Here is a 26,144-nt window from a genome sequence, read left to right on the forward strand (position 1 = left end):
TTCCATTTCTAAATTCATCAACCAATGCCAAGGGGAATACTGACCTGCAACATACAAACTTGTTCGAAGACAAACGCAAAATCATATTTGATCTAAGAAGATCACCCTAAATAGCACAGGTGACTATCAATCATCCTTTCTTCCCTCCCTTTGTAAGGCGTGTGTGCATGCTAAGCCGCTTCACTGGTGTCTAACTCTCTGTGACCCTTTGGACTGTAGCGCATCAGGCTCCTCTGTCCATGGGATTCTCCAGGCAAGAATACTGGAGTGAGCTGCCATGTCCTCCTCTGGGGGATCTTCCCAACCCAGGGATCAAACCCGTGTCTCCTGTGACTCCTACAGTGCAAGCAGATTCTTCACTGCTGAGCCACCAGGGAAGCCCCACTTTGTAAGGACCTGACAGCAAAACATGGTTTTTTTTTTCTTGCAATGTACAGGCTATAAAGCTTCTATATCCTGAGAAAGGAAGGAGTGGCATCCAAGAAACCTCGAATTCAATCATCCGAAGCTCACTCCTGCAAGAATTCCAAGTAGGATTGTGTGACCAGTATTTCCCCTAACCTGGAATCCATCAAATTGAAACACCCAAGAACTTGCATGAGGTACCAGATGAGGGCATGTGCTAGCTCTCAGGAAAGACAGATGATGGGAGGAAAGTCACATATTCCCAAGTCTACCTCAGCCCCCAAGCATCAGGGAGAGTCAGGGTCCCGACACCAAGAACACAAGGAAGGTTCTGGGCAGGTAGTAAGACAGTGTGACTGAGTCTCACTGCCTCCAATGAGGCGGACAAAAATGGGCCTTCTTCACTGAAGGTGCATCCTCCCCATCCACCCTTCCTTAGGGCCAAGATGATATGAAGATGAGACATGGAGATGCGGAGAAATAAAGCTACAGGTGAGTACACACATCTGTTGAGACCAAAAGCCAATCCCTTCATCCTCTGCACACAGCCTAGCTCAGCGTCCTCCAGGACTGACCTGTGACGTCCAGGCGGAAGGAGACCTTCTGGCCCCCGGCCTCGCAGCTGTACTCCCCGGCGTCCGCCTTGCCCGCCTGCTGCACCACCAGCCGCCGCCCGCGGCCCGTGGCCTCCACACGCACTTTTGAGCTCGAACTCAGCTTCTTGCCGTCCTTGTACCACGTCACCTCCGTCTGGGCCTGGGCCACCTCGCAGCTCAGCGTGGCACTCGCCCCCGCCACGGCCTGCACTTCACTGCGTGCCGGCTGCTCCTTGGCGAACACCACCGAGGGCTCTGGGGATAGAGGGGGATACATGGGGTCAGAGACACCAACTCAGTCAGGACGGCAGCCCCAGACAAAGAAGACCTGGATGGGGAGGTGGGAGGGGGCTGGGCAGGAGGATGGTGGAGCTGGAGACTTCTCAGGCTCTGCACCAGCCCTGTGCTCTGCAGAGGTCCCCGGCCTTTCTCAGCAACAAGTCACACAGTTTGTGCATTCTCGTCTGAGTCCACGTGAGCTGGGCCAGGTGGCAGGGTGGCCACTGGGAAAGACTTCTCCCGTGCTCACGGCATCTGCAGGGTCACGAGGCAATGTCCCCGACACTTGCTAGACGGTGCCCTAGTCTTCTCCATGTGGTTATGCAGGAACTTTTCACCTAAAGTCCATGGAGATGGCTGAGGCTCAGTGCCCTTGTGACTGTTAACTGCTGTCGGCTGGCGGCCATCTGGGAGGAGCGCTCCCACCCCTCTCCATGGCTTTCTTTGTCATTGAGCAATAAAGAAGCTGAGCACCTTTCCTCTTAGCACTGGGTTCACCATTCCTATTTTCTTCTTCATGGTGACACAACTCAAATCTTTTGCCCATCTACAAATAGTAGGCTCTTTTTTCAATTCAACTTTGGCCACTCTTTATACATTTATATACCAGGGAATGACACATACTTAGGATTTAAGGATATTTCCAACTGCATGACTGGCATTTTCACTCTCAGATCCAGTTCTTTGATATATCAAAGATTTTCCTTCCAATAGTTTCACTATGTCCATTTCAGCCCTTTCAGGCATAGATCATTTGTGTTCCATTTAAGAAATTTCTCCTTATGTTGTCTTTAAAGAAACCACATTATCGTCTGAGGGTTTTTTGGGGTTGTGCCTTTTACCCTGAGTTTTCTAACCCACGCTGGGCTGACTTTTGTGTGTGGTGTGAACTGCTAGCACAATTTAATTTTTCCGTATGGTTCAGTGGTCCAACTCCATTTATTAGACAACATCCTTCCTTGAGTTCTCAATAGACAACACAGTAACAGTGGAAAGGTGTAGGGGGACAGGGGATGGGTGGTGTGGGAAGCCATTTATGCAAGCAACTGCTTCTGAGCTCACCATTCGGCTCCCCTGATGTGGAAATTATCACTGCCCCGGGATCCCCTTATCTCGAAAACTACAGCTTTAGGATCATTCCTGATACATGGGAACCAGTCAGGCTGGTCCCCCGCGGAGCAGGGATCACGCGCCCACACGTGTGGCCTTGCAGCCGTGTGCAGAGCTGGTGCGCCTGCGTGTGTGTCTGCTTCTGCAGCCAAGAGTGTCCTGAGCAGGAGCCTGCTTTTGTAGATACTCTGTGGTTTCAGAGGGCTTCCCAGGTGGCGTTAGTGGTAAAAAGTCCACCTGCCAATGCAGGAGACATAAGAAATGTGGGTTTGATCCCTGGGTTAGGAAGATCCGCTGGAGGAGGAAAGGGCAACCCACTCCAGTATTCTTGCCTGGAGAATCCCATGGACAGAGAAGCCTGCCTGGTAAGCTATAGTCCACAAGGTTGCAAAGAGTCTGACACTACTGAAGTGACTTAGCCTAACACAGGTCCCAGTAAATGTCCCCACCATGCTTTTCTTCAAGAAAACAGTGTATTGGATGTACCTTGCCTTTGAAATCGGACTACTATTCTTCTATCAGACCACCCCAAAAAGAAAATTCCATTTTGATTGTTAATAAACATCTTTGACTTTTTTTCTCAGATTGCTCTATCTAATGCAACCTCCCACTGTCTCTCAAGAATCTTGAATATAATTTGCCCATGCACAGCCTCTTGGTGACTTTGATCACACCTGGAATTAGAAACATGATAATTGTGCTAGTCCAACTCTTAACACAAATTTCATTCTTCAAGCATTCCTAACCATGACTTAGATGTAGGAATTATTGTTGATTTACTTGTTGATTTTTTTTCCTCAAAAATCATTCACAGTCTAATAATTTATCTTCAGATTTTCTGAGTTGATAATCACATCATCAGCAAATTTCACCTCTAGTTTTTCAAAACTATCTGCTGGTGATTTTATTCTCCTCTTTGCTTGACTCATGGGTTGCAGTGGCCTCCATGTATTCAGTCAGTTCAGTCACTCAGTCATGTCTAACCCTTTGCGACCCCATGAACTGCAGCACGCCAGGCCTCCCTGTCCATCACCAACTCCTGGAGTCCACCCAAACCATGTCCATCAAGTCGGTGATGCCATCTAACATCTCATCCTGTCATCCCCTTCTCCTCCTGCCCTCAACCTTTCCCAGCATCAGAGTCTTTTCAAATGAGTCAGCTCTTCGCATCAGGTGGCCAAAGTATTGGAGTTTCAGCTTTAGCATCCGTCCTTCCAATGAACACCCAGGACTGATCTCCTTTAGGATGGACTGGTTGAATCTCCTTGCAGTCCAAGGAACTCTCAAGAGTCTTCTCCAACACCACAGTTCAAAAGCATCAATTCTTCAGCAGTCAGCTTTCTTCACAGTCCAACTTTCACATCCATACATGACCACTGGAAAAACCATAGCCTTGACTAGACAGACCTTTGTTGACAAAGTAATGTCTCTGCTTTTCAATATGCTGTCTAGATTGGTCATAACTTTCCTTCCAAGGAGCAAGCGTCTTTTAATTTTATGGCTGCAGTCACCATCTGCAGTGATTTTGGAGCCCAGAAAAATAAAGTCAGCCACTGTTTCCACTGTTTCCCCATATATTTGCCATGAAGTGATGGGACCAGATGCCATGATTTTAGTTTTCTGAATGTTGAGCTTTAAGCCAACTTTTTCACTCTCCTCTTTCACTTTCATCAAGAGGCTCTTTATTTCCTCTTCATTTTCTGCCATAAGGGTGGTGTCATCTGCATATCTGAGGTTATTGATATTTCTCCCGGCAATCTTGATTCCAGCTTGTGCTTCCTCCAGCCCAGCGTTTCTCATGATGTACTCTGCATATAAGTTAAATAAGTAGGGTGACAATATACAGCCTTGACGTACTCCTTTTCCTATTTGGAACCAGTCTGTTATCCCTCACTTAAAGATTTGCAGGTACACCTTAAGCGGGATGATGTTATCACTGTTGTTCTTTTCGCAGGAATTTTGCTATGTTAAAAGAAAAAATATCTTATATAGTTTCCCAAGTATTTTATGGCAGGGACAGATGCTTGATGTTATCAAATATTTTGTCTTGATGTATGATGTTTGAATTTAATTAACCATTTGATTCTGTACTCATGGAGATAATCACATTTGGGATCTTCATAGAACAAGGATCAAACCCTTGTCCTTGGCATTAGCATTCTGGACCACCAGGGAAGTCCTTGCACTCTATTTCTTAATATCCAGCTTTCTACTTTCTATCTATTAACATATCCAACGTTAAGCTCATTGTGCAACCCTAGAATATGACTTTGATCACGGATCCCTACTCCTGTATACATTGATTAATTCATTTTGGTAACAATTATTATGATTTTTTATTTTGGCCTTGATATTCGCAGTAGAGTGGCCTGAAGTTTGATTCTCCCTGCCATTTCTAGGTCATTTTGGTATCGATGCTATGTTTTGTATATGAAGAAAGTTACAGAGTCTATCTCCTTTTTCTCTCTCTAGGATCACCTCCACAAGCACAGAGTAACAGTTTTCCAGGACATTTTGCACAGTGTACCAGAGAACTGGTTTCCCTGGTGGTTGGGCAATAAAGAATCTGCCTTCAATGCAGGAGATGCAAGTTTGATCCCTGGGCCAGGAAGATCCCCTAGAGAAGGAAATGGCAACCCACTGTAGTATTCTTACCTGGGAAATCCCATGGACAGAGAAGCGGGGCAGACTACAGTCCACAGGGTCACCAAAGAGTTAGACGTGACTTGCCAATAAACAAAAACAATCAGAGAACTACAGGGCCGAGAAGACTTTCATCATTGGTCCTACTGATTGGCAAGTCTTACAGCACGTTGACTTCTCTCTTCTTGTGTTCATAGAGCTTACAATGATTTAGCCACATTTCACAAGGTTTTAAAAGTTTTACTTTCAAGTACTCTCTAATGTGCTCCAAAAAACACATTCTATAAAGATGAACTGTGGGATCTGAGGTGTCTCTTCACACCCACAAATCATTCTAGATCGGCACAGTCGCCAATCACGTGTCAGCACCCAGGAGTCAATGTGACACGGCAGCCCATCCCTCTCTGGCACGAGACTCTCTTCCTGGAAGAAGAATAAGCTGATTTCTAAGACTGCCCTGTCTTAGAAAGACAGAGACACTCACTGACCATCAGGAAACTGCAAGGAGATAAGCAGCGCTTTGCAGTCAGAGGTCGCTAGGACAGCAACTCCTCCTTAGGAAAGACTACTGACATGGCAGAAGTGAGCGTGCTCCTTTCTGTTCCTAACTCCCTCAGCAGAGCACAAAAAGGAGCACCGACGGGAAAATCCAACCTGTTTGAAGACAGAGGCAAAAGCATCTTTTATCTAAGATCAGCCTAAATAGCACAGATGACTCTCTACCAACCAGCCTTTTTTCTTCTCTTTGAATCTGTGACAACAAACATGCGCATATTTCCTGCCACCTCTAGGCAACTGGAGCTTCTATATCCAGGAAAAGGAAGAAAAGGCCTCCCAGAAACCTCACATTTCATCATCCAAAGTTCACCACTAAGAGAATTTCAAGTAGGATTGTGTGGCCAATATTTCTCATGATCAGGGATCCACCAAACTGAAACACCTCTTGACAACTGAGAACTGGCATGAGGGGCAATACGAGGGAATGTGCTGGGTGTTGAGGAGAGACTTATGATGGGAGGAGAGTCACGTATCTCCAGGTCTACCTCAGCCCCCAACCCCAAAGAGACCCAGGGTCTCAACACCGGGAATAACCAGCAGGTTCTGGGCAGGTGCTAAGCCAGTGTGATTGAGCCTCACTGCCAGGAAAAGATGTGGACAGAAACGGCCCCGCTTCGCTGCAAGCACACCTTCCCCAATCACCCTCCTGCAGGGACTAAGATGGGACATGCAAGACAGGGAGGCTTGAAGAGACGAAGGACACAGGCAAAGGCACACAAGTTTGGGGAGGCAGATAGCCGGCCTCTGATCGCCTGCGTGGCCTAGCTCAGCATCCTCCTCAAGGACTGACCTGTGACGTCCAGGCGGAAGGAGACCTTCTGGCCCCCGGCCTCGCAGCTGTACTCCCCGGCGTCCGCCTTGCCCGCCTGCTGCACCACCAGCCGCCGCCCGCAGCCCGTGGCCTCCACACGCACTTTCGAGCTGGAACTCAGCTTCTTCCCATCCTTGTACCACGTCACCTCCGTCTGGGCCTGGGCCACCTCGCAGCTCAGCGTGGCACTCGCCCCCGCCACGGCCTGCACTTCACTGCGTGCCGGCTGCTCCTTGGCGAACACCACCGAGGGCTCTGGGCACAGAGGGGGATACACAGGATCAGAGACCGCATCTCAGTCAGGACGGCAGCCCTGCGCAAAGACAACCTGGATGGGGAGGTGGTGGGGGGGCAGTCAGGAAAGGGGATGGTGGAGCTGGAGACTTCTCAGGCTCTGCACCAGCCCTGTGCCCTGCAGAGGTTCCCCTGCCTTTCTCAGCAACAGGGACACAATTTATGCATTCTCGCATGGGTCCTTGGGAGTAAACCTTGGGGTGGGCGGTCATTGGAACAGATTTGTCCCCTGCTCATGACATCTGCAAGGTCTCAAGGCAACTGTTCCCCAACATTCCCAGATGGTGCCCCCGTCTTCTCCACACTACTATGCAGGAACTTTTCACCTGCAGTCCACAGAGATGGCTGAGGCTCGGCGCCCTTGCCTACTCTCAGTATTGTCAGCGGGTGGCAATCTGCAGGAGTGCTCGCACCTCCCCGTGGCTTTCTTTGTCATTGTCTGAGGAATGAAGAAACGGAGCACCTTCCCCTTAGGACTGGGTTTGCCATTACTGTTTTTTCCTCATTGATGACAGTACTCAATCAAATCCCTTGCCCACTTACCAACAGGCTCTGTCTTCTCTCAATTCACATCTGGCCACTCTTTGTCAATTTAAATACCAGAGACAGACACATAGGTAGGATTTAAGGACATTCTCAATTGTGTGACTGACATTTTCACTCTGATCCAGGTCTGCAATAGTTTTTCCTCCAATAGTGTCACAACAGCCACTTTGTCCCGCTTAAAGCATAGAGCATATGTGTCTATTTAAGAAATCTTTTTACCTTAAGTCTTGAAGAAACCACATTAGCATCTGTGGATTTTGGGGTTTTATCTTTGACACTGAGGTGTCTAACCCGCCTCAAGCTGACTTATGAGTGCGGTGTGAACTGCGAGTACGAGTTAATTTTTCTGTATGGTGCAGTGGTCCACCCACCGTTTTTTGAGGACAACATCCTTCCCCTAGTTCTCAATAGACAACACAAAAACAAACGGAAGATGCGGAGGGTCGGCAGGAATGGGTGATGCAAGATTCCACTTCTGCAAGAACCGTTTCTGAGTTCACCATTCTGTTCTTTGGATGTGGTAACCACCCCAGCACTGGGATCCCCTTATCTTGAAAACTGTAGCCTTGTAATAATTTTTGACATTGGGTAACAGTAAATGCTCCTACCATGCTCTTTATGAAAATGACGTCCTGGCTGTATCTTGCCTTTGCAATCTGCCTGTCATTCTTCCATCACACCACTCAAAAAACAAATTTTCTTCCATTTTGATTGTTAATAAACATCTTTTGATTTTTTTCCCGTGGGATTTCTATCCATCTCTTCCAACCTTTAACTGTCTCTCAAGAATCCAGAATAATTCCCCACACACCGTCTCTTGGCAACATTGATCAGACCTGGAGTTAGAGACATGATACAACTGACCTAGTCTAACTCTTTCACACAAATTTCGTTTTCCGAGCACACCTTGCAGGGACTTAGACACAGAAATGTGTTTTTCCACGTTAATTTTTTACACACTAATCCTATGCAAGAATTATATGCATTCTAATAGTTTATCTTTAGGATGGTCCGAGTTGATCATCCTATTATCAGCAAATCCACCTTTAGTTTTTTGAAACCATGTCCAGCGGAATAGCAGTTTCCAGATATTTTGTACAGTGTACCAGAGAACTACCGGGCTGAGAAGATTTTCATCAGTAGGCCTGCTGATTCACATGCCATATCTCTGATTTTCTTTATCTTCCTGTATCTGGTTTTCATAGAGATTACTAAGATTTAGCCACATTTCACTATTTTTAAATGGTTTTACCTTAGAATACTCACTAACATGCTCCAAAAACCATTTAACAAAGTTGCGTGGTGGGATCTGGGGAACACACACACCTACAAACCAGCCTGCCCTGGCATGATCACAGAATGTCAGAGGTTGGCACCTGGTGGTTGATGTGGGGTGGCAGAGGAGCAGGTGGATGTGGAGTGCATCTTCCTCCACAGATACATCAGAAATGCACCAACAGACACAGAAGTGCATGCGGAACACCAGCTGAGAGCAGGCACGAGTGCCTGACCACCGGGAAAGAATACATGGAACACACAAAACTCAGTAGGAGGAAGGAACTAGGGAAAAACAGGAGCATTAGAAGGAGTGGACCTGCCCTCAGCGGGTGGGAGAACTGAAGCGGGGTCCGATCCCCACATCGGGGCAACTGTCTGAGCCAGAGGAGAAACATTTGAGGCTAAGAGTGAAACAGCTGATCTGTGACAGCCTAAATGGAATGAGAATCAGACAGTCCCTGCTGCAGCCATACAGACCCTGGACAGGGACACGCGTCTCCTGGAAGGCGCAGCAGCTGGGAACTGGAGAGCAGGGCTTGTGGCGCAATCCCAGGTCGAGGGCAGCTGTGGACTGCAGAGAGAGACGGACCGAGGGCATGTGAGGGAGGAGACTGTGGGAAATGCCTGTGGAGGAAAGCCGGGCAGCCACGGAAGCAAGGTGACACTACTGAGTCATGCATAGGGGGTGGAGCCATCACCACAACCTCTCTCCCCGCACACGCAAGCACTGGCAGCTGAACAATAGAGAGGCTGGCCCATCAAACGCCTGACGCACCAAGTTACAGAGTAGGACCCCACCGAGGGTGCCCCTTTATGTGCCTGATGTACCCATCTAGAGGAGGACCCCGAATGGGCATAGCAGTGCAGAAAGACTAGACAAAGAGGTCTTTTGATTGCCAGCTGCTGCTGCTGCTGCTGCGTCGCTTCAGTCATGTCCCACTCTGTGCGACCCCATAGATGGCAGCCCACCAGGCTCCCCCGTCTCTGGGATTCTCCAGGCAAGAACACTGGAGTGGGTTGCCATTTGGGGCTAGAAAAACACCGATAGGGCCATAACTCCTATGGCCAACACAGTCCATGTCCCTGTGCATTTGGCGCTGCCAGGGTCCTCAGGACCCAAGCAGCTGCGCCACCTTCACGCTCAACCCCACTGGGGCAGAACTGCCACAGGCAAAAAAAAAAAAAAAGGCTTGCATCTATGCACGCAGAGTGCTTCAGTCCTGTCCAGTTCTGCAACCCTGTGGACTGTGGCCTGGCAGGCTTCTCTGTCACAGGGGTTCTCCAGGCAAGAAAGCTGGAGTGGGCTGCCAGACCCTTCTCAGTTCAGTTCAGTTGCTGAGTTGTGTTCAACTCTTTGTGACCCCATGGACTGCAGCACGCCAGACTTCCCTGTCTATCAACAACTGCTAGAATTTGCTCAAACTCATGTCCATCAAGTCGGTGATGATATCCAACTGTCTCCTCTGTCGTCCCCTTCTCCTCCTGCCTTTAATCTTTCCCAGCATCAGGGCCTTTTCCAGTGAGTCACGACTTTGGATCAGGTGGCCAAAGTACTGGAGCTTCAGTTTCAGCATCAGTCCTTCCAATGAATATTCAGGGCTGATTTCCTTTAGGACTGACTGGTTGGATCTCCTTGCTGTCCAAGGGACTCTCAAGAGTCTTCTCCAACACCACAGTTCAAAAGCATCAATTCTTTATGGTCCAACGCTCACATCCATACATGACTACTGGAAAAACCATAGCCTTGACCAAATGGACCTTTGTCAGCAAAGTAATGTCTCTGCTTTTTAATATGCTGTCTAGGTTTGTCACAGCTTTTCTTCCAAGGAGCAAGTGTCTTAATTTCATGACTGCAGGCACCATCTGCAGTGGTTTTTGAACCCAAGAAAATAAAGTCTGTCACTGTTTTCATTGTTTCCCCATCTATTTGCCATGAAGTGATTGGACCAGATGCCATGATCTTAATTTTTTGAATGTTTAATTTCAAGCCAGCTTTTTCACTCTCCTCTTTCACTTTCATCAAGAGGCTCTTCAGTTCCTCTTTGCTTTCTGCCATAAGGATGGTGTCATCTGCATATCTGAGGTTATTGATATTTCTCCTGGCAATCTTGATTCCAGCTTGTGCTTCATCCAGCCAGGCATTTCGCATGATGTACTCTGCATATAAGTTAAATAAGCAGGATGACAGTATATAGCCTTGAGGTACTCTTTTTCCTGTTTGGAACCAGTCTGTTGTTCCATGTCCAGTTCTAACTGTTGCTTCTTGACCTGCATGCAGATTTCTCAGGAGGCAGGTCAGGTGGTCTGGTACTCCCATCTCTTTCAGAATGTTCCACAGTTTGTTGTGATCCACACAGTCAAAGGCTTTGGTGTAGTCAACAAAGCAGAAGTAGATGTTTTTCTGGAATTCTCTTACTTTTTTATGATCCAGCGGATGTTGGCAATTTGATCTCTGGTTCCTCTGCCTTTTCTAAATCCAGCTTGAACATCTGGAAGTTCAGTGTTCACATACTGTTGAAGATTTCTTCAAAAGAATTTTGAGTATTACTTTGCTAGCGTGTTAGATGAGTGCAATTGTGTTGTAGTTTGAACATTCTTTGCCATTGCCTTTCTTGGGATTGAAATGAAAACTGACCGTTTCCAGTCGTGTGGCCATTGCTGTTTTCCAAATTTGCTGGCATATTGAGTGCAGCACTTTCACAGCATCATCTTTTCGGATTTGAAATAGCTCAGTTGGAATTCCATCACCTCCACTAGCTTTGTTCGTAGTGCTGCTTCCTAAGGCCCACTTGACTTCACACTCCAGGGTGTCTGGCTCTAGGTGAGTGATCACACCATCGTGGTTATCTTGGTCGTGAAGATCTTTTTTGTACAGCTCTTCTGTGTGCTCCTGCCACCTCTTCCTAATATCTTCTGCTTCTGTTGGGTCCCTACCACTTCTGTCCTTTATTGTGCCCATCTTCGCATGAAATGTTCCCTTGGTATCTCTAATTTTCTTGAAGAGATCTCCAGTCTTTCCCATTCTGTTGTTTTCCCGTATTTCTTTGCACTGATCACTGAGGAAGGCTTTCTTATCTCTCCTTGCTTTTCTTTGGAACTTTTCTCCAGGTGGGTATATCTTTCCTTTTCTCCTTTGCCTTTGGCTTTTCTTCTCTTTTCTTTGGATTTTTTTTTTTTAATTACTTATTTTAATTGGAGGCTAATTACTTTACAATATTGTAGTGGTTTTTTTCTCAGCTATTTGTAAGGCCTCCTTAGACAACCATTTTGCCTTTTTGCATTTATTTTCTTCTAGAGCGCTATATCCTTTTAGAGCACTATATTTCCTGCTGCCCTAGCCACCAACTCCCCTGAATACCTGGTACTGTCAGATTCCCTGCGAACCAAGCAGCTGCACCACTTCCACTCCTGGCTCTCACTGGGGCAAACCCAAGCCCTCCAGGGCAGCCTCAAGAACAAACCCCAGTGAACGACCCACATGCAGAGGTGGAAATAAAGCCACAGCTGAAACCCAGGGGCAGTGTGGCTAAGGAAGAAGACCCAAAACCTTCCCACCAGCTGTACAAGCTGCAGATTAAATCCACACGATCAACTAGGCAGACTCTGTCTCTATGGAATATATATAAAAGGACACTGAGAGCTTCCACAAAAGAAAACCCACTAGTTCTGACAGCTGTGGACATTGGAGGCAAGAACATACAGGAGTAGGACCAGATTAGAGTCTGAGCTGCCCCCACAGCAGGTCCAGAGACCAGCCTCATATTAGAGAGCATCCTTGGGAGGCAACGTGGGCTGTGACTCACAGTGAGGGAAAGAACGCTGGCAGCAGGGACTCAAGAAAAACATTTATTATTCTTATATTTTGACTTGCTCTATAGTTGCTTCTGGATTTTTTTTTCTTTTTCTCTTATTTTCCCTACCTCCCCCACCTTGCTGTAGTTGTCCATTTTATTAGCACTATGAAATCTATTTAAGCTTATGAGATTTTCTTTTTCAACCACTCTTTTTATTTCTGTTATAAACTTCTGCCTTTTGCAGAACTTTGGCCTTTTGCAGTTCTGCAGTTTTCTTTTTTTTTTCTTCAATTTCAATTTTTAAATTTTTTTAAACTTATGATTTTTTCTACATTTATTTGTTTGCTTTTCCTCCTGTTCTTTCCCCCTTGCAGTTAATCTTTAATAGATATAAATCCGTATCTACCTCTATTTAACTTTGCATTTCTATTCTTTCTTTTCTTTTTCTCACCATATTTGTTATGTTTGTTTTCATTGCTTTATCGCCCAGTTGGTACCTTGCTTTAGTTCTGTTTTCCGGTTTGTGCTTCAGTTCGTTTTGTTCTCAGCTGGTGGGTATCATTTTTGGATTCCTCTGTTCACTGGGCCAGTCTGCTGTGCTCTATTTTTGTTGGACTGTTTTGATTTTGCTCATGGGTGTTTATGTATGTGTGTATTGTCCATTATTTTAATGATTATTTGCCTGATTTTGTAATTGCCATTTGTCTGGGGTTCATCTTTGTTTTCTCCTTTTGGGGTATTTGTTTTAATCCCATTTAATGCCATAACCACCCACCTGTAGAATCTCAGTTCCTGGCCAGAGATCAAGCCCCAAGCCTTTGGAGTGGGAGTGCTGACTCCAAGAGGCTAGACTGCCAGAGAACTAGCCCTAGGGAGTATCCAGTAGCGAGAACTCCCACAAAGGCAACCACTTGTATACAAGACCCGACATCACCCAACCACCAGTAGCACCCTGTGCGGGGTGCCTCACCCCAACAACGAACAAGACGAAAATACAAACCAATCGTCAGCAGACAGGATTACCACCTTACTCAGTCCTGCCCATCAGAGGAAGGAAAAAAAAAAAAAAAAACTCACTGCCTCCCACCAAATGCAAGCACGAGTCACACTCTACACAAAGCTGACACAAACCACTGGACCAACCTTATGAGGGCAGAAACCAAAAGAAAGAAAGAGTTCAACCCTGAAGCCTGGAAAAAGGAGACCTCAAACATAATAAGTTTAAAACAATAATAAAAAGACAGAAGTACTGCACAAATGAAGGAACAAACCAGAAACACACAAGTCCAAATAAATGAAGAGGAAATAAGCAAACTACCTGAAAAAGAATTCAGAATATTGATCATAAAGATAATACAAAACCTTGAAAATAAAATGGAGAAAATGCAAGAATCAGTTAACAAAGACCTAGAGGAATTAAAGAATAAACGTACAGACACAAACAACACAATTCTTGAAATTAAAAATACTCTAGAAGGAATCAATAGCAGAATATCTGAAACAGAAGAATGGATCAGTGAGCTGGAACATAAAATGGTGGAAATAACTGCTGAAGAGCAGAATAAAGTAAAAAGAATGAAAAGAACTGAGGACAGTCTCAGAGATCTCTGGGACAATGTTAAAGGTGTCAAAATTTGAATTATAGGGATCCCAGAAGAAGAAGAGAAAAAGAAAGAGTATGAGAAAAAATTTTAAGAGATTATAGTTGAAAATTTCCGCAACATTGAAAAGGAAATAGTCAATCAAGTCCAAGAGGTACAAAGACTCCCATACAGGATAAACCCAGAGAGAAACATGCCAGGACACATACTAATCAAACTAACAAAGACTAAACACAAAGGAAGAATATTAAAAGCAGCAAGGGGGAACACATGTATACCTGTGATGGATTCATTTTGATATTTGGCAAAACTAATACAATTATGTAAAGTTTAAAAATAAAATAAAATTAGAAAAAAATAAATAAATAAAGACTATCAAAAATAAGGGCAAATAAATATATTTTCTAAAAGAAAAAAAAATAAATAAAAGCAGCAAGGGAAAAGCAACAAGTAACATACAAGGGAAACCCCATACGTTTAAGAGTTGATCTTTCAGCAGAAACTCTGCAGGCCAAAAGGGAATGGCAGGATATATTTAAAGTACTAAAAGGGAAAAATCTGCAACCAAGATTATTCTGCCTGGCAAGAATTTCATTCAAAATTGATGGAGAAATCAAAAGCTTTACAGACAAGCAAAAGTTAAGAGAATTCAGCACCACTAAATCAGCTTTACAAGAAATGTTAAAGGGACTTAAATAGTCAGGAAACACAAAATAAGAAAAAGATCTGCAGAAACAAACCACAAATAATTAAGAAAATGGAAATAGGAACATATATATCAATAATTACTTTAAATGTAAATGGATTAAATGGTCCAACTAAAAGACACAGACTGGCTGAATGGATACAAAATCAAGAACCAAACATATGCTGTCTATAAGAAACCCATTTCACACCTAAAGACATATAGACTGAAAGTGAGAGGATGGAAAAATATATTCCATGCAAATGGGAAGCAAAAGAAAGCTGGAATAGCAATCTTCATATCAGACAAAATAGACCTTGAAATAAAGAATATTACAAGAGATAAGGAAGCATGCTACATTATGATCAAGTGATCAATCCAAGAGGAAGATATAACAATGATAAATATCTATGCTCCAGGAGCACCTCAATACACAAGACAAACACTAAAAGACATAAAAGAAGAAACTGACAGTAACACAATAATAGCAGGAGACTCTAACACCCCCACTTACACCAATGGACAGATCATCAAAACAGAAAATTAATAAGGAAACACAATACATTAGATGAGATGGATCTCATCGATGTCTTCAGGACAGTCCATCCAAATTCAGAAGAATACACCTTCTTCTCAAGTGTCCATGGAACATTCTCCAGGACAGACCACATCTTGGGTCACAAATCAAACCTCAGGAATTTAAGAAAATTGAAATCATATCAAGCATCTTTTCTGAGCACAACTCTATGAGACTAGATATCAATTATAAGAAAAAGACTGCAAAAAACACAAACACATGGAGATTAAACAATATGCTTCTAAATAATGAACAGGTTACGGAAGAAATCAAAAGGGAAATCAAAAAATTCCTAGAAATAAATAACAATGAAAACATGACAACTCAAAACCTAAGGCATGTAGCAAAAGCAGTTCTAAGAGGGAAGTTTATAGCAAGACAATCCTACCTCAAGAAACAAGAAAAACTTTGAATAGACAACCTAATTTTACACCTAAAACAACTGGGAAAAGAAGAACAAAAAAACTCCCAAATTAGCAGAAGGAAAGAAATCACAAAGATCAGAGCAGAAATAAATGAAAAAGAAATGAAAGAACAATAGTAAAAATTAATAACACTAAAAGCTCATTCTTTGAGGAGATAAACAAAATTGATAAACCTTTCACCAGACTCATCAAGAAAAAAGAGAGAAGAGACAAATCAACAAAATTAGAAATGAAAAAGGAGAGGTTCCAACAATGCAGAAATACAAAGGATTATGAGAGACTGTTATGAGCAACTTTATGGCAATAAAATGGATAAACTGGAAGAAACGGACAGATTCTTAGAAAAGTTAAATCTTTCAAGACTGAACCAGGAAGAAATAGAAATAACAAACAACCCAATTACAAGCACTGAAATCAAAACGGTAATCAAAAATCTCCCAAAAAAACAAAGCCCAGGACCAGATGGCTTCACAGGTGAATTCTAATCAAACACATAGAGAAGAGCTAATACCTATTCTTCTAAAACTCTTTCAAAAAACTGCAGAGGAAGGAACACTTCCAAACTCATTCTATGAGGCCACCATCACCCTGATACCAAAACCAGACAAAGAAAATACAGGCCAATATCACTGATGAAAATAGATAAAAAAATCCTCAACAAATTCTAGCAAACAAAATTCAACAACACATTAAAAAGCTCATAACCATGATCAAGCTGGGTTTATTCCAGGGATGCAAGGATTCTTCAGTATACACAAATCAATGTGATACACCATATTAACAAACTGCAAGATAAAAACCACATGATAATCTCAATAGATGCAGAAAAAGCCTTTGACAAAATTCAGCACCCATTTATGGTTAGAACTCTTCAAAAAAAGGGCATAGAAGGAACCTACCTCACCACAGTAAAGGCCATATATGATAAGCCTACAGCAAACATTATTTTCAATGGTGAAAAACTAAAAGCATCCCCCTAAGATCAGGAACAAGGCAAGGGTGTCCACTTTCACCACTATTACTCAACACAGTTCTGGAAGTCCTAGCTATAAAATCAGAGAAGAAAAAGAAATAAAAGGAATTCAAATCAGAAAAAAAAGAAGTAAATCTGTCACTGTTTGCAGATGACATGCTACTACACATAGAAAACCCTAAAGATACTATCAGAAAATTACTAAAGCCAATCAGTGAATTTAGCAAAGTCGTAGGATACAAACTCAATATACAGAAATCACGTGCATTCATATATACTAACAATTAAAAACCAGAAAGAGAAATTAAGGAATCAATCCCATTCACCATTGCAACAAAAATTATAAAATATCTAGGAATAAACCTACCTAAGGCGACAAAAGAACTGTATAGAGAAAATCATAAGACACTGATGAAAGAAATCAAAGGCAACATAAACAGATGGGGAGACAGTCCATGTTCCTGGATAGAAAGAATCAGTATTGTGAAAATGACTATACTACCAAATGCAATCTACAGATTCAATGTGATCCCTGTCATACCAATGGCATTTTTTCACAGAACTAGAACAAAATATTTCACAATTCATATGGAAACACAAAAGACCCCAAACAGCCAAAACAGTCTTGAGAAAGATGAATGGAGCTGGAGGAATCAACCTTCCTGACTTCAGATTATACTACAAAGCTACAGTCATCAAGACAGTACGGTACTGGCACAAAAACAGAAGTATAGACCAATGGAACAAGAAAGCCCATAAATAAACCCATGCACCTACGGGTACCTTATTTTTGACAAAGGAGGCAAGAATATACAATGGTACAAATGTAGCAGTTCTTTCAGTAAGTAGTGCTGGGAAACTGGACAGTTACGTGTAAAAGAATGAAATTAGAACACTTTCTAACACCATACACAAAAATAAACTCAAAATGGATTAAAGACCTAAATGCAATATCAGAAACTATAAAACTCTTAGAGGAAAGCATAGGCAGAACACTCGATGACATAAATCAAAGCAAGATCTTCTATGACCCACCTCCTGGAGTAATGGAAATAAAAACAAAAGTAAACAAGTGTGACCGTGTTAAACTTAAAAGCTCTTGCACAGCAAAGGAAATTATAAGCAAGGAGAAAAGACATCCCTCAGAATAGGAGAAAATAACAGCAAATGAAACAACTGACAAAGGGTTAATTTCCAAAATATACAAGCAGCTCATACAACTCAATGCCAGAAAAACAACCAACCCAATCAAAAAGTGGGAAAAAGACCTAAACAGACATTTCTCCAAAGGAGACATACAGATGGCTAACAAACACATGAAAAGATGCTCAACATCGCTCATTCTTAGAGAAATCAAATAAAAACTACAGTAAGATATCACCTCACACCAATCAGAATGGCCATCATCAAAAAGTCTACAAACAATAAATGCTGGAGAAGGTGTGGAGAAAAGGGAATGCTCTTGCACTGTTGGTGGGAATGTAAATTGATACAGCCACTATGGAGGATGGTAATAGAGAGTCCTTAAAAAAACTAGGAATAAAAAAAATCACCATATGACCCAGCAATCTTAGGCATATACCCTGAGGAAACCAAAACTGAAAAAGACACATATACTCCAGTGTTCATTGCAGCACCATTTACAATTGCTAGAACATGGAAGCAACCTAGATGTCCATTGACAGATGAATGGATAAAGAAGTTGTGGTACATACACACAATGGAATACTACTCAGCCATAGAAAGAAACGCATTTGAGTCAGTTCTAATGAGGTGAATGAACCTAGAGCCTACTATAGAGTAAAGTAAGTCAGAAAGAGAAAGATAAATATCGTACACTAATGTATATGTATGGAATCTAGAAAGATGGTGCTGATGAACCTATTTGCAGGGTAACAATGGAGGCACAGACAGAGAACAGACTTAAGGGCACAGGGAGAGGGGAGGAGAGGGTGAGATGTATGGAGAGAGTAACACGGAAACTTACATCACCATATGTAAAATACATAGCCAACGGGAATTTTCTGTGTGTCTCAGGGAACTCAAACAGGGGCTCTGTATCAACCTAGAGGGGTGGGATGGGGCGGGAGATAGGAGGGAGGTTCAGGAGGGAGGCGACACATGTATACCTATGGCTGATTCATGTTGATGTCTGACAGAAAACAACGAAACTCTATAAAGCAATTATCTTTCCATTAAAAATTAACATTTTTTTTAAAAAGGAAAAAAAAATGTGGGATGGCAGGCCATCTCTATATTGGCAGGAAGACCCTCTTCCCAGAAGAGTAACCTGATTTTTTAGACTGTCCTGTCTAAAGGGACAGGGAGAGGCTCTTCCTGACCACTACGAAAATGCAACAGAGTAAGGACTGCTTTGCCAGTCAGAGGCTGCTAGGGCACTAACTCCTCGTTAGCGATGCCAACTGACGTGGCAGCTGTGACTTTTTCCTTTCCATTTCTAAATTCATCTATGTAACACCGACAGGAATACTGACATGGAACAGAGTCTGCTGGGAGACAAAGGCAACATCATCTTTGATCTAAGAAGATCACCCATCATAGCACAAGCGACTTCTATCAATCATCCCCCATTTCTTCCCTTTGCAAGGAAGGGACACTAAAACATGTCTATTTTTTTTCTTATCTATGGCCAACTGGAGCTTCTACACCCAGGAAAAGGAAGGAAGGGGCTCCCAGAAACCTCAAATTTCATAATTCAAAGTTCACTTCTGGGAGAAGGCCAACGAGGACTGTGTGGCCAATCTTTCCCCAATCCAAGATCCTTCAAACTGAAACCCCACTGCTCAACCGGGACCAGCATGTGGGGATGGATGAGGGCGTGTGCTAGTTTTCAGAAAAGACAGATGATGGGAGGAAAGTAAGTCATCTCCAGGCCTACCTCAGCCCCCAGGCATCAGGGAAAGGCAGGACACGAGAAAGGTTCCGGGCAGGTGCTAAGACACTGCGATTGAGCCTCACTGCCTGGAAACAGGTGGACAGAGACAATCCCTCCTCTCTGCAAGTGCACCCTCCCTTTACATGCTTCCCCAGCCAAAATGGGGACCACGCTGGGACACGAAAGACAGGGAGGATTGAAGAGATGGAGGATCCAGGCAAGGGCACACAAGTCTGGTGAGGCTGGAAGCGAGTCCCCTCATCACCTGCACAGAGGCTAGCTCAGCGTCCTCCTCCAGGACTGACCTGTGACGTCCAGGCGGAAGGAGACCTTCTGGCCCCCGGCCTCGCAGCTGTACTCCCCGGCATCCGCCTTGCCCGCCTGCTGCACCACCAGCTGCCGGGTGCGGCCCTTGGCCTCCACACGCACTTTCGAGCTGGAACTCAGCTTCTTCCCGTCCTTGTACCACGTCACCTCCGTCTGGGCCTGGGCCACCTCGCAGCTCAGCGTGGCACTTGCCCCCGCCACGGCCTGCACTTCACTGCGTGCCTGCTGCTCCTTGGCGAACACCACCGAGGGCTCTGGGGACAGAGGGGGATACACAGGGTCAGAGACCCCATCTCAGTCAGGACAGCTGCTGCTGCTGCTGCTAAATCGCTTCAGTTGTGTCCAACTCTGTGCGACCCCGTAGATGGCAGCCTACCAGGCTTCTCCGTCCTTGGGATTCTCCAGGCAAGAATGCTGGAGTGGGTTGCCATTTCCTTCTCCCATGCATGAAAGTGAAAAGTGAAAGTGAAGTCTCTCAGTCATGTTTGACTCTTCGCGACACCATGGACTGCAGCCTACCAGGCTCCTCCATCCATGGGACTTTCCAGGCAAGAGTACTGGAGTGGGGTGCCATTGCCTTCTCCAGTCAGGACGGCAGCCCCGGGCAAAGAAGACCTGGATGGGGAGGTGGGAGGGGGCTGGGCAGGAGGATGGTGGAGCTGGAGACTTCTCAGGCTCTGCACCAGCCCTGTGCCCTGCAGAGGTCTCCCTGCCTTTCTCAGCAAGTGACGCAATTCACACATTCTCCCACAGGTCCCTGAGAGCAGGTCCCGGGTGGGAGGTCCTGAGAATGGACTTGTTCTCTGCTCATGACATCTGCAAGTCTCAAGGCTACGACTCCCCATCCTTTCTAGATGGTGCCCCAGTCTTCTCCATACGATTATGCGGGAACTTTTCACCCGCAGCCCATGGAGATGGCTGAGGCTCGCGCCCTTGCTTACTCTTAGTACTGTCAGCTGGGGCAATCTGGGGGAGTGCTTGCACCTGCCCGTGGCTCTCTTTGTCACTGTCTGAGGAATGAAGAAGCGGAGCACCTTCCCCTTAGGACTGGGCTTGCCATTACTGTTTTCTTCTTCCTGGCGACATGAGTCAAATCTTTTGCCCACTTGCCAATAGGAGGCGCTCTCTTTTGTTGATTCAACTCCCGCCAATTTTTACACATTTATGTGCCAGAGAATGACAAACAGGTAAACTTTAAGGATATTCCCAACCGTGTGACTCGTATATTCACTCTCTGTCCAGTCCTCTGTTAAGTCAAAGTTTATTCTTCCAATAGTGTGACAATGTCCATTTCTTCCCTTTGAGTTTAGAGCATTTGTGTTCTACTTAAGAAATCTTTCCTTACCCTAAGTCTTTGAAGAAACCATGATATTATCTGAGGGTTGTTTTTTTTTTTTGGTGCTACTCTTTACTCTGAGGTTTCTAACCCACCCTGAGTTGACTTCTGTGTATGGTGTGAATTGTTGGTACAATTTAAGTGTTCTGTGTGGTTCAGTGATCCAGCCACCCTTTCTTTCTACAACATTCACCCTGGAATTCCTGAACATACAACACAGGAACAATCGAAAGGTGTTGGGCAAGGGAGGGACGGTGGTGCCGGGAAGTCATTTATGAACTGTTTCTGAACTCAGTTTTCTGTTCCTCCAATGTGGTAACCATCCCTGCACTGGGACCCTCTTGTCTTGAGAATTGCAGCCTTATGATAATTCTTGACATCACGTCCCAGTAAAGACTCCCACTCTGATTTTCTGCAAGAAAACAACACATTGGCTGTGCCTTACCTTCGAATCTGCCTGTTTTTCTGTCATCTGACCCAACCCCCAAAAAACCAGTTTCGATTTTGATTGTTAATAAACATCTTTGATTTTTTCCCCTTGAATTTCTATCCATCGATTTCAACCTCTCACTGCCTCTCAAGAATCTTGAATCATGTCTCACACACAGACCCTTAGCAACTCTCGTCAGGCCTGGGAATTGGAAACATGATACAACTGTGCTAGTCTAACTCTTTCACACACATTTCATTTTCCAAGTGGTCCCTGCCAGGACTCAGATGTAGAAACAATTTCTGCATACTGATTTTGTTCCACACTTAGCTTACTCAAGAAACAGAGGGGATGGGGAGGGATGTGGGAGGGGCATTCAGGATGGGGAACACATGTACACCCGTGGCAGATTCATGTCAATGTATGGCAAAACCAACACAATATTGGAATTAGCCTCCAATTAAAATAAATAAATTCATATTAAAAACAAGAAACAGATGCAACCTAATCACTTATCTCTGGGATTGTCTGAGTTGATCATCACACCAAATCCCATCTTTACTTTTTCAAAACTCCTTGCCAATGATTTTATTCTCCTCCTTACTGAACTCAGTGGGTAGAGTGGCCTGAGTGTGCCGTCCCTCACATCAAAGATTGCCAGGTATACCATAAGTGGGATGTTGTTGTTGTTTTTGCCAGAATGCAATAACATTAAAAAGAAGATATCTTTTATATAGTCTACTAAGAATTTTACGACAGAAACTGATGCTCAATTTTATCAAACATTTTGTCTCAGTGTAAGACATGCAAGTGTAATCAACCATTTGATTCTGTACTCACGAGATGATCTTTGTGCATTCAATCCAACGTCAAGCTTTCTATCAACACTGTCAACAGTAAAATATCATGTAGGAAACGAATTGCCAGTCCAGGTTCGATGCATGATGCTGGATGCTTGGGGCTGGTGCACTGGGACGGCCCAGAGGGATGGTATGGGGAGGGAGGAGGGAGGAGGGTTCGGGATGGGGAACACATGTATACCTGTGGCGGATTCATTTTGATATTTGGCAAAACTAATACAATTATGTAAAGTTTAAAAATAAAATAAAATTGGAAGAATAAAAAAAAAAAAAAAAAAAAAAATACAACATGCAATCCTGAACTAAGACTTTCAGCACTAATCTCTACCCCTGGATACACTGGTGAGTTCATTTTGTTAACATGTAATTCATTATTTTGATACTCTTAGTAGATTGGTCTGGTATGTCATCCTCCCTTTGGCTTTCTGGAGTGATTTCGGTATCAATGTTATCTTCTGTACCGAACATTTATGGAGGGTATCTCATTCTTCTCTCTCTAGGACCATCTCCAAGTATGGAATAACAATTTCCTGAATATTTTATACAGTTTACCAGAGAACTACAAGGCTGACAAGCCTTTCATTATTTGTCCTATTGATTACAAGTCCTCCACCTCTTTGAGTTTTCTCTATCTTTGCATGTCTGATTTTTAGATATTTTACTAGGTTTTAGATTCATGCACTGGTGAAGGAAATGGCAACCCATTCCAGTATTCTTGTCTGGAGAATCCCAGGGATGGGAAAGCCTGGTGGGCTGCCGTCTATGGGGTTGCACAGTCAGACACGACTGAAGCAACTTAGCAGCAGCAGCAGCAGACACATTTTACAATTTTTCAAAGGCTTTTACCTTAAAGTACTCTTCAATGTGCTTCAAAAACCACAATCTACAAAGACGCATGGTGGAATCTGGGGTACATACACACCCATACATCCTGCTGCACTGGCACGGTCTCAAACCCTTAGGGGTTGCCACCTAGGAGTCAATGTGGCACGGAAGCCCACCCCTATTCTGCATGAAGCCTTTGTTCCCAGAAGAAGAATAACCTGATTTCTTAGACTGCCCGATGTTTCGGCCATGAGAAAGAGACACTCAGTGACCACGAGGAAAATGCAAGGAAATAAACACTGCTTTGCCAGTCAGAGGCTTGCAGGACAGTAATTTCTTCTTAACAGTCCACACTGATGAGGTAGAAATGACTTTTTCCTTTCCATTCCTAAATTCTTCAGTGTCATGCCAAGAGGAATACTGATCTAAAACATGCAACCTTTTTCAAAACAAGGGAAAATCATATTTTATCTAAGAAGATCACCCTAAATAGCACAGGTGACCCTCTACCATCATCATTTCTTTCTTCCTTTCACAAGGCAGTGACAACGAAAAGCAGCCTATTTCTTGGTATCTACCAGCAACCAGACCTTCTCTACAGAGGAAAAGGAATGGCAGGGCTCCCAGAAACCTCAAATGTCATCATCCAAAGTTTACTCCTAAGAGAATTCCAAGTAGGATTGTGTGGCCCATATTTTCCTTAATCCAGGATCGACCAAACTGAAACACCCCTGGCCAGCTGAGACCAGCATGAGGTTATAGATGAGGGTGAGTACTAGTTCTCAGTAAAGACATATGATGGGAGGAGACAATCATACCCCAGGCCCACCTCAGCCCTCAAACATCAGGGAGAGCCAGGGTCCTAACACCAGGAACAACAGGAAGGTTCTGGGCAGGTGCTAATAAGACAGTGTGACTGAGCCTCATCAGCAGGAAACAGAGGGACACAAACAGGCCCTCCTCTTTCCACGAGAACCCTCCCCATGCAGCCTTCCCTGGAGCCAAAATGGGTATCAAGATGGGACATAGATGATCGGAAGGTGTGAAGTCCTAAAGGTTACAGGCGACTACACAAGTCTGGTGAGGCTGGAAGCCAGTGCCCTCACACCTGCACACAGGCTAGCTCAGCGTCCTCCTCCACGACTGACCTGTGACGTCCAGGCGGAAGGAGACCTTCTGGCCCCCGGCCTCACAGATGTACTCCCCAGCATCCGCCTTGCCCGCCTGCTGCACCACCAGCCGCCGCCCGCGGCCCGTGGCCTCCACACGCACTTTTGAGCTGGAACTCAGCTTCTTCCCGTCCTTGTACCACGTCACCTCCGTCTGGGCCTGGGCCACCTCACAGCTCAGCGTGGCACTCGCCCCCGCCACGGCCTGCACTTCACTGCGTGCCGGCTGCTCCTTGGCGAACACCACTGAGGGCTCTGGGGACAGAGGGATACACAGGGTCAGAGATACCATCTCAGTCAGGACGGCAGCCCTGGGCAAAGAATAGGATGGGGAGTTAGTTGTGGGTGGGGTAAGAAGGAGCAACAGAGCTAGAGACTTCTCAGGCTCTACACCAGCCCTGTGTTCTGCCCAGGTCACCCAAGTTTCTCAGCAGCAAGTAGCATGATTTATGAATTCTCCTCTGGGTCCATCCATGTGAGCTATTGGAGGAAGGGGTGGCCACTGGAACAGACTTGTTCCCTGCTCATGCCTGGCTTGTGTCCTCCCAGATGGTGTCAGTCCTTTCCATAACATTATCCCTGGAACTTTTCACCTGCAATCTGTTTAGATGTCTGAGGCTGGCACCTTTGCCTACTTTTACCATTGCCAACTGGTGGCAACCTGGGGAGAGTGCTTACACCTCCCTGCGGCTTTCTCTGTCATTGTCTGAGGAACGAGTAAGCAAGCACCTTTTCCCCTGAGCACTGGGGTCAGCATTACTGTTTTTTCTTCCTGGTGACACTATTCAGATCTTTTACCCACTTACTAATAGGATGGGAACTGTGGGGTCATGATGGGGGCGTTCCTAGATGAAGCCCCATCTTCCCCACAGAAATGTGCATGTTCTCATCTCAGTGACCAGGACTTGCTGAGGCTCCACTCCTGCCCACTCTCACGTTGGGCATCTGGTGGGAGTGAGCGTGCCTCCTGTGGCGTTCTTCGCCATTTTTCTCATGACACAAAGAAAAGAACCTTTGTGATATTTTTGCTCACTGGTATTTGCTCTTCTGCATCGTCATTGTTCAAAGATTTTGCCCTGTTTTCAATAGCATCTTCTGTCATATTGAGGACATTTTTATATATTTAAATGCAAGGCGCGGAGAAGTATGTGTGTTCTAAATGTCTTCCACGTCTGTGTGGCTTGCCCTTTAGTCACTTATACTAACTTCTGATGAATTTTCATGGTTCGTTTTAGTTAAGTATTTCAAATTTGTTTCATTATGGCTCCTGCTCCTGCTCCGTCGCTCGAACACTTGTATTCTAAGAAGTCATTCTTTATCCTACAGTAATTTACGTCTATGATTTTCCCTTCTATTCTGCGGTCTCTTCCCAACAGGAGCTGACTGTGTGTGGTATGACTTACTGGTCTAATCTCTTCTCTACGTGGTTGAATGGTTCAAGTATCATCTATGAAAACTACGTTGCCTCTATGTCTTGCACCATTGCATAATTCCTAAAAAGCAGAAGGGAAATGTCATTCAGGTCTGTGTCTGAAACCACTCTTCAGATGCTTTGGCCTGTGTGTCTATCTTTGCGACAAGACACTATTGTGTTCATTACTGTAGCTTTATAGTAGTCTTGATATTTGGTAATACCACCAAATATTTGCTCTCTTCAAGAGTGCATTGACTGTGTATATGGTCTTTGCAATTTACTTGTCAATTTTCAAAGTCCCCTCTAAACAAA

General features: G+C 44.5%; 1 protein-coding gene across 39 annotated transcripts in view; it reads right to left on the reverse strand.

The window, feature by feature from the left end:
* The window catches only part of OBSCN (obscurin, cytoskeletal calmodulin and titin-interacting RhoGEF), a 230,155-nt gene that overhangs the window by 142,837 nt on the left and 61,174 nt on the right, over window positions 1-26,144 (reverse strand). For 37 of the 39 annotated variants that reach the window (XM_070792362.1, XM_070792374.1, XM_070792359.1 and 34 more), the window contains 4 exons: window positions 24,398-24,673; window positions 19,777-20,052; window positions 6,382-6,657; window positions 981-1,256 (listed from right to left, as the gene is read on the reverse strand). In XM_070792362.1, the coding sequence (XP_070648463.1) occupies window positions 981-1,256; window positions 6,382-6,657; window positions 19,777-20,052; window positions 24,398-24,673 (1,104 nt within the window). The remainder of the gene's footprint in view (window positions 1-980; window positions 1,257-6,381; window positions 6,658-19,776; window positions 20,053-24,397; window positions 24,674-26,144) is intronic. The other 2 variants (XM_070792360.1, XM_070792369.1) reach the window with 2 other exon arrangements.

This window comes from Bos indicus, chromosome 7 (assembly GCF_029378745.1).
Source record: "Bos indicus isolate NIAB-ARS_2022 breed Sahiwal x Tharparkar chromosome 7, NIAB-ARS_B.indTharparkar_mat_pri_1.0, whole genome shotgun sequence".
Classification (NCBI taxonomy): Eukaryota; Metazoa; Chordata; class Mammalia; order Artiodactyla; family Bovidae; genus Bos; species Bos indicus.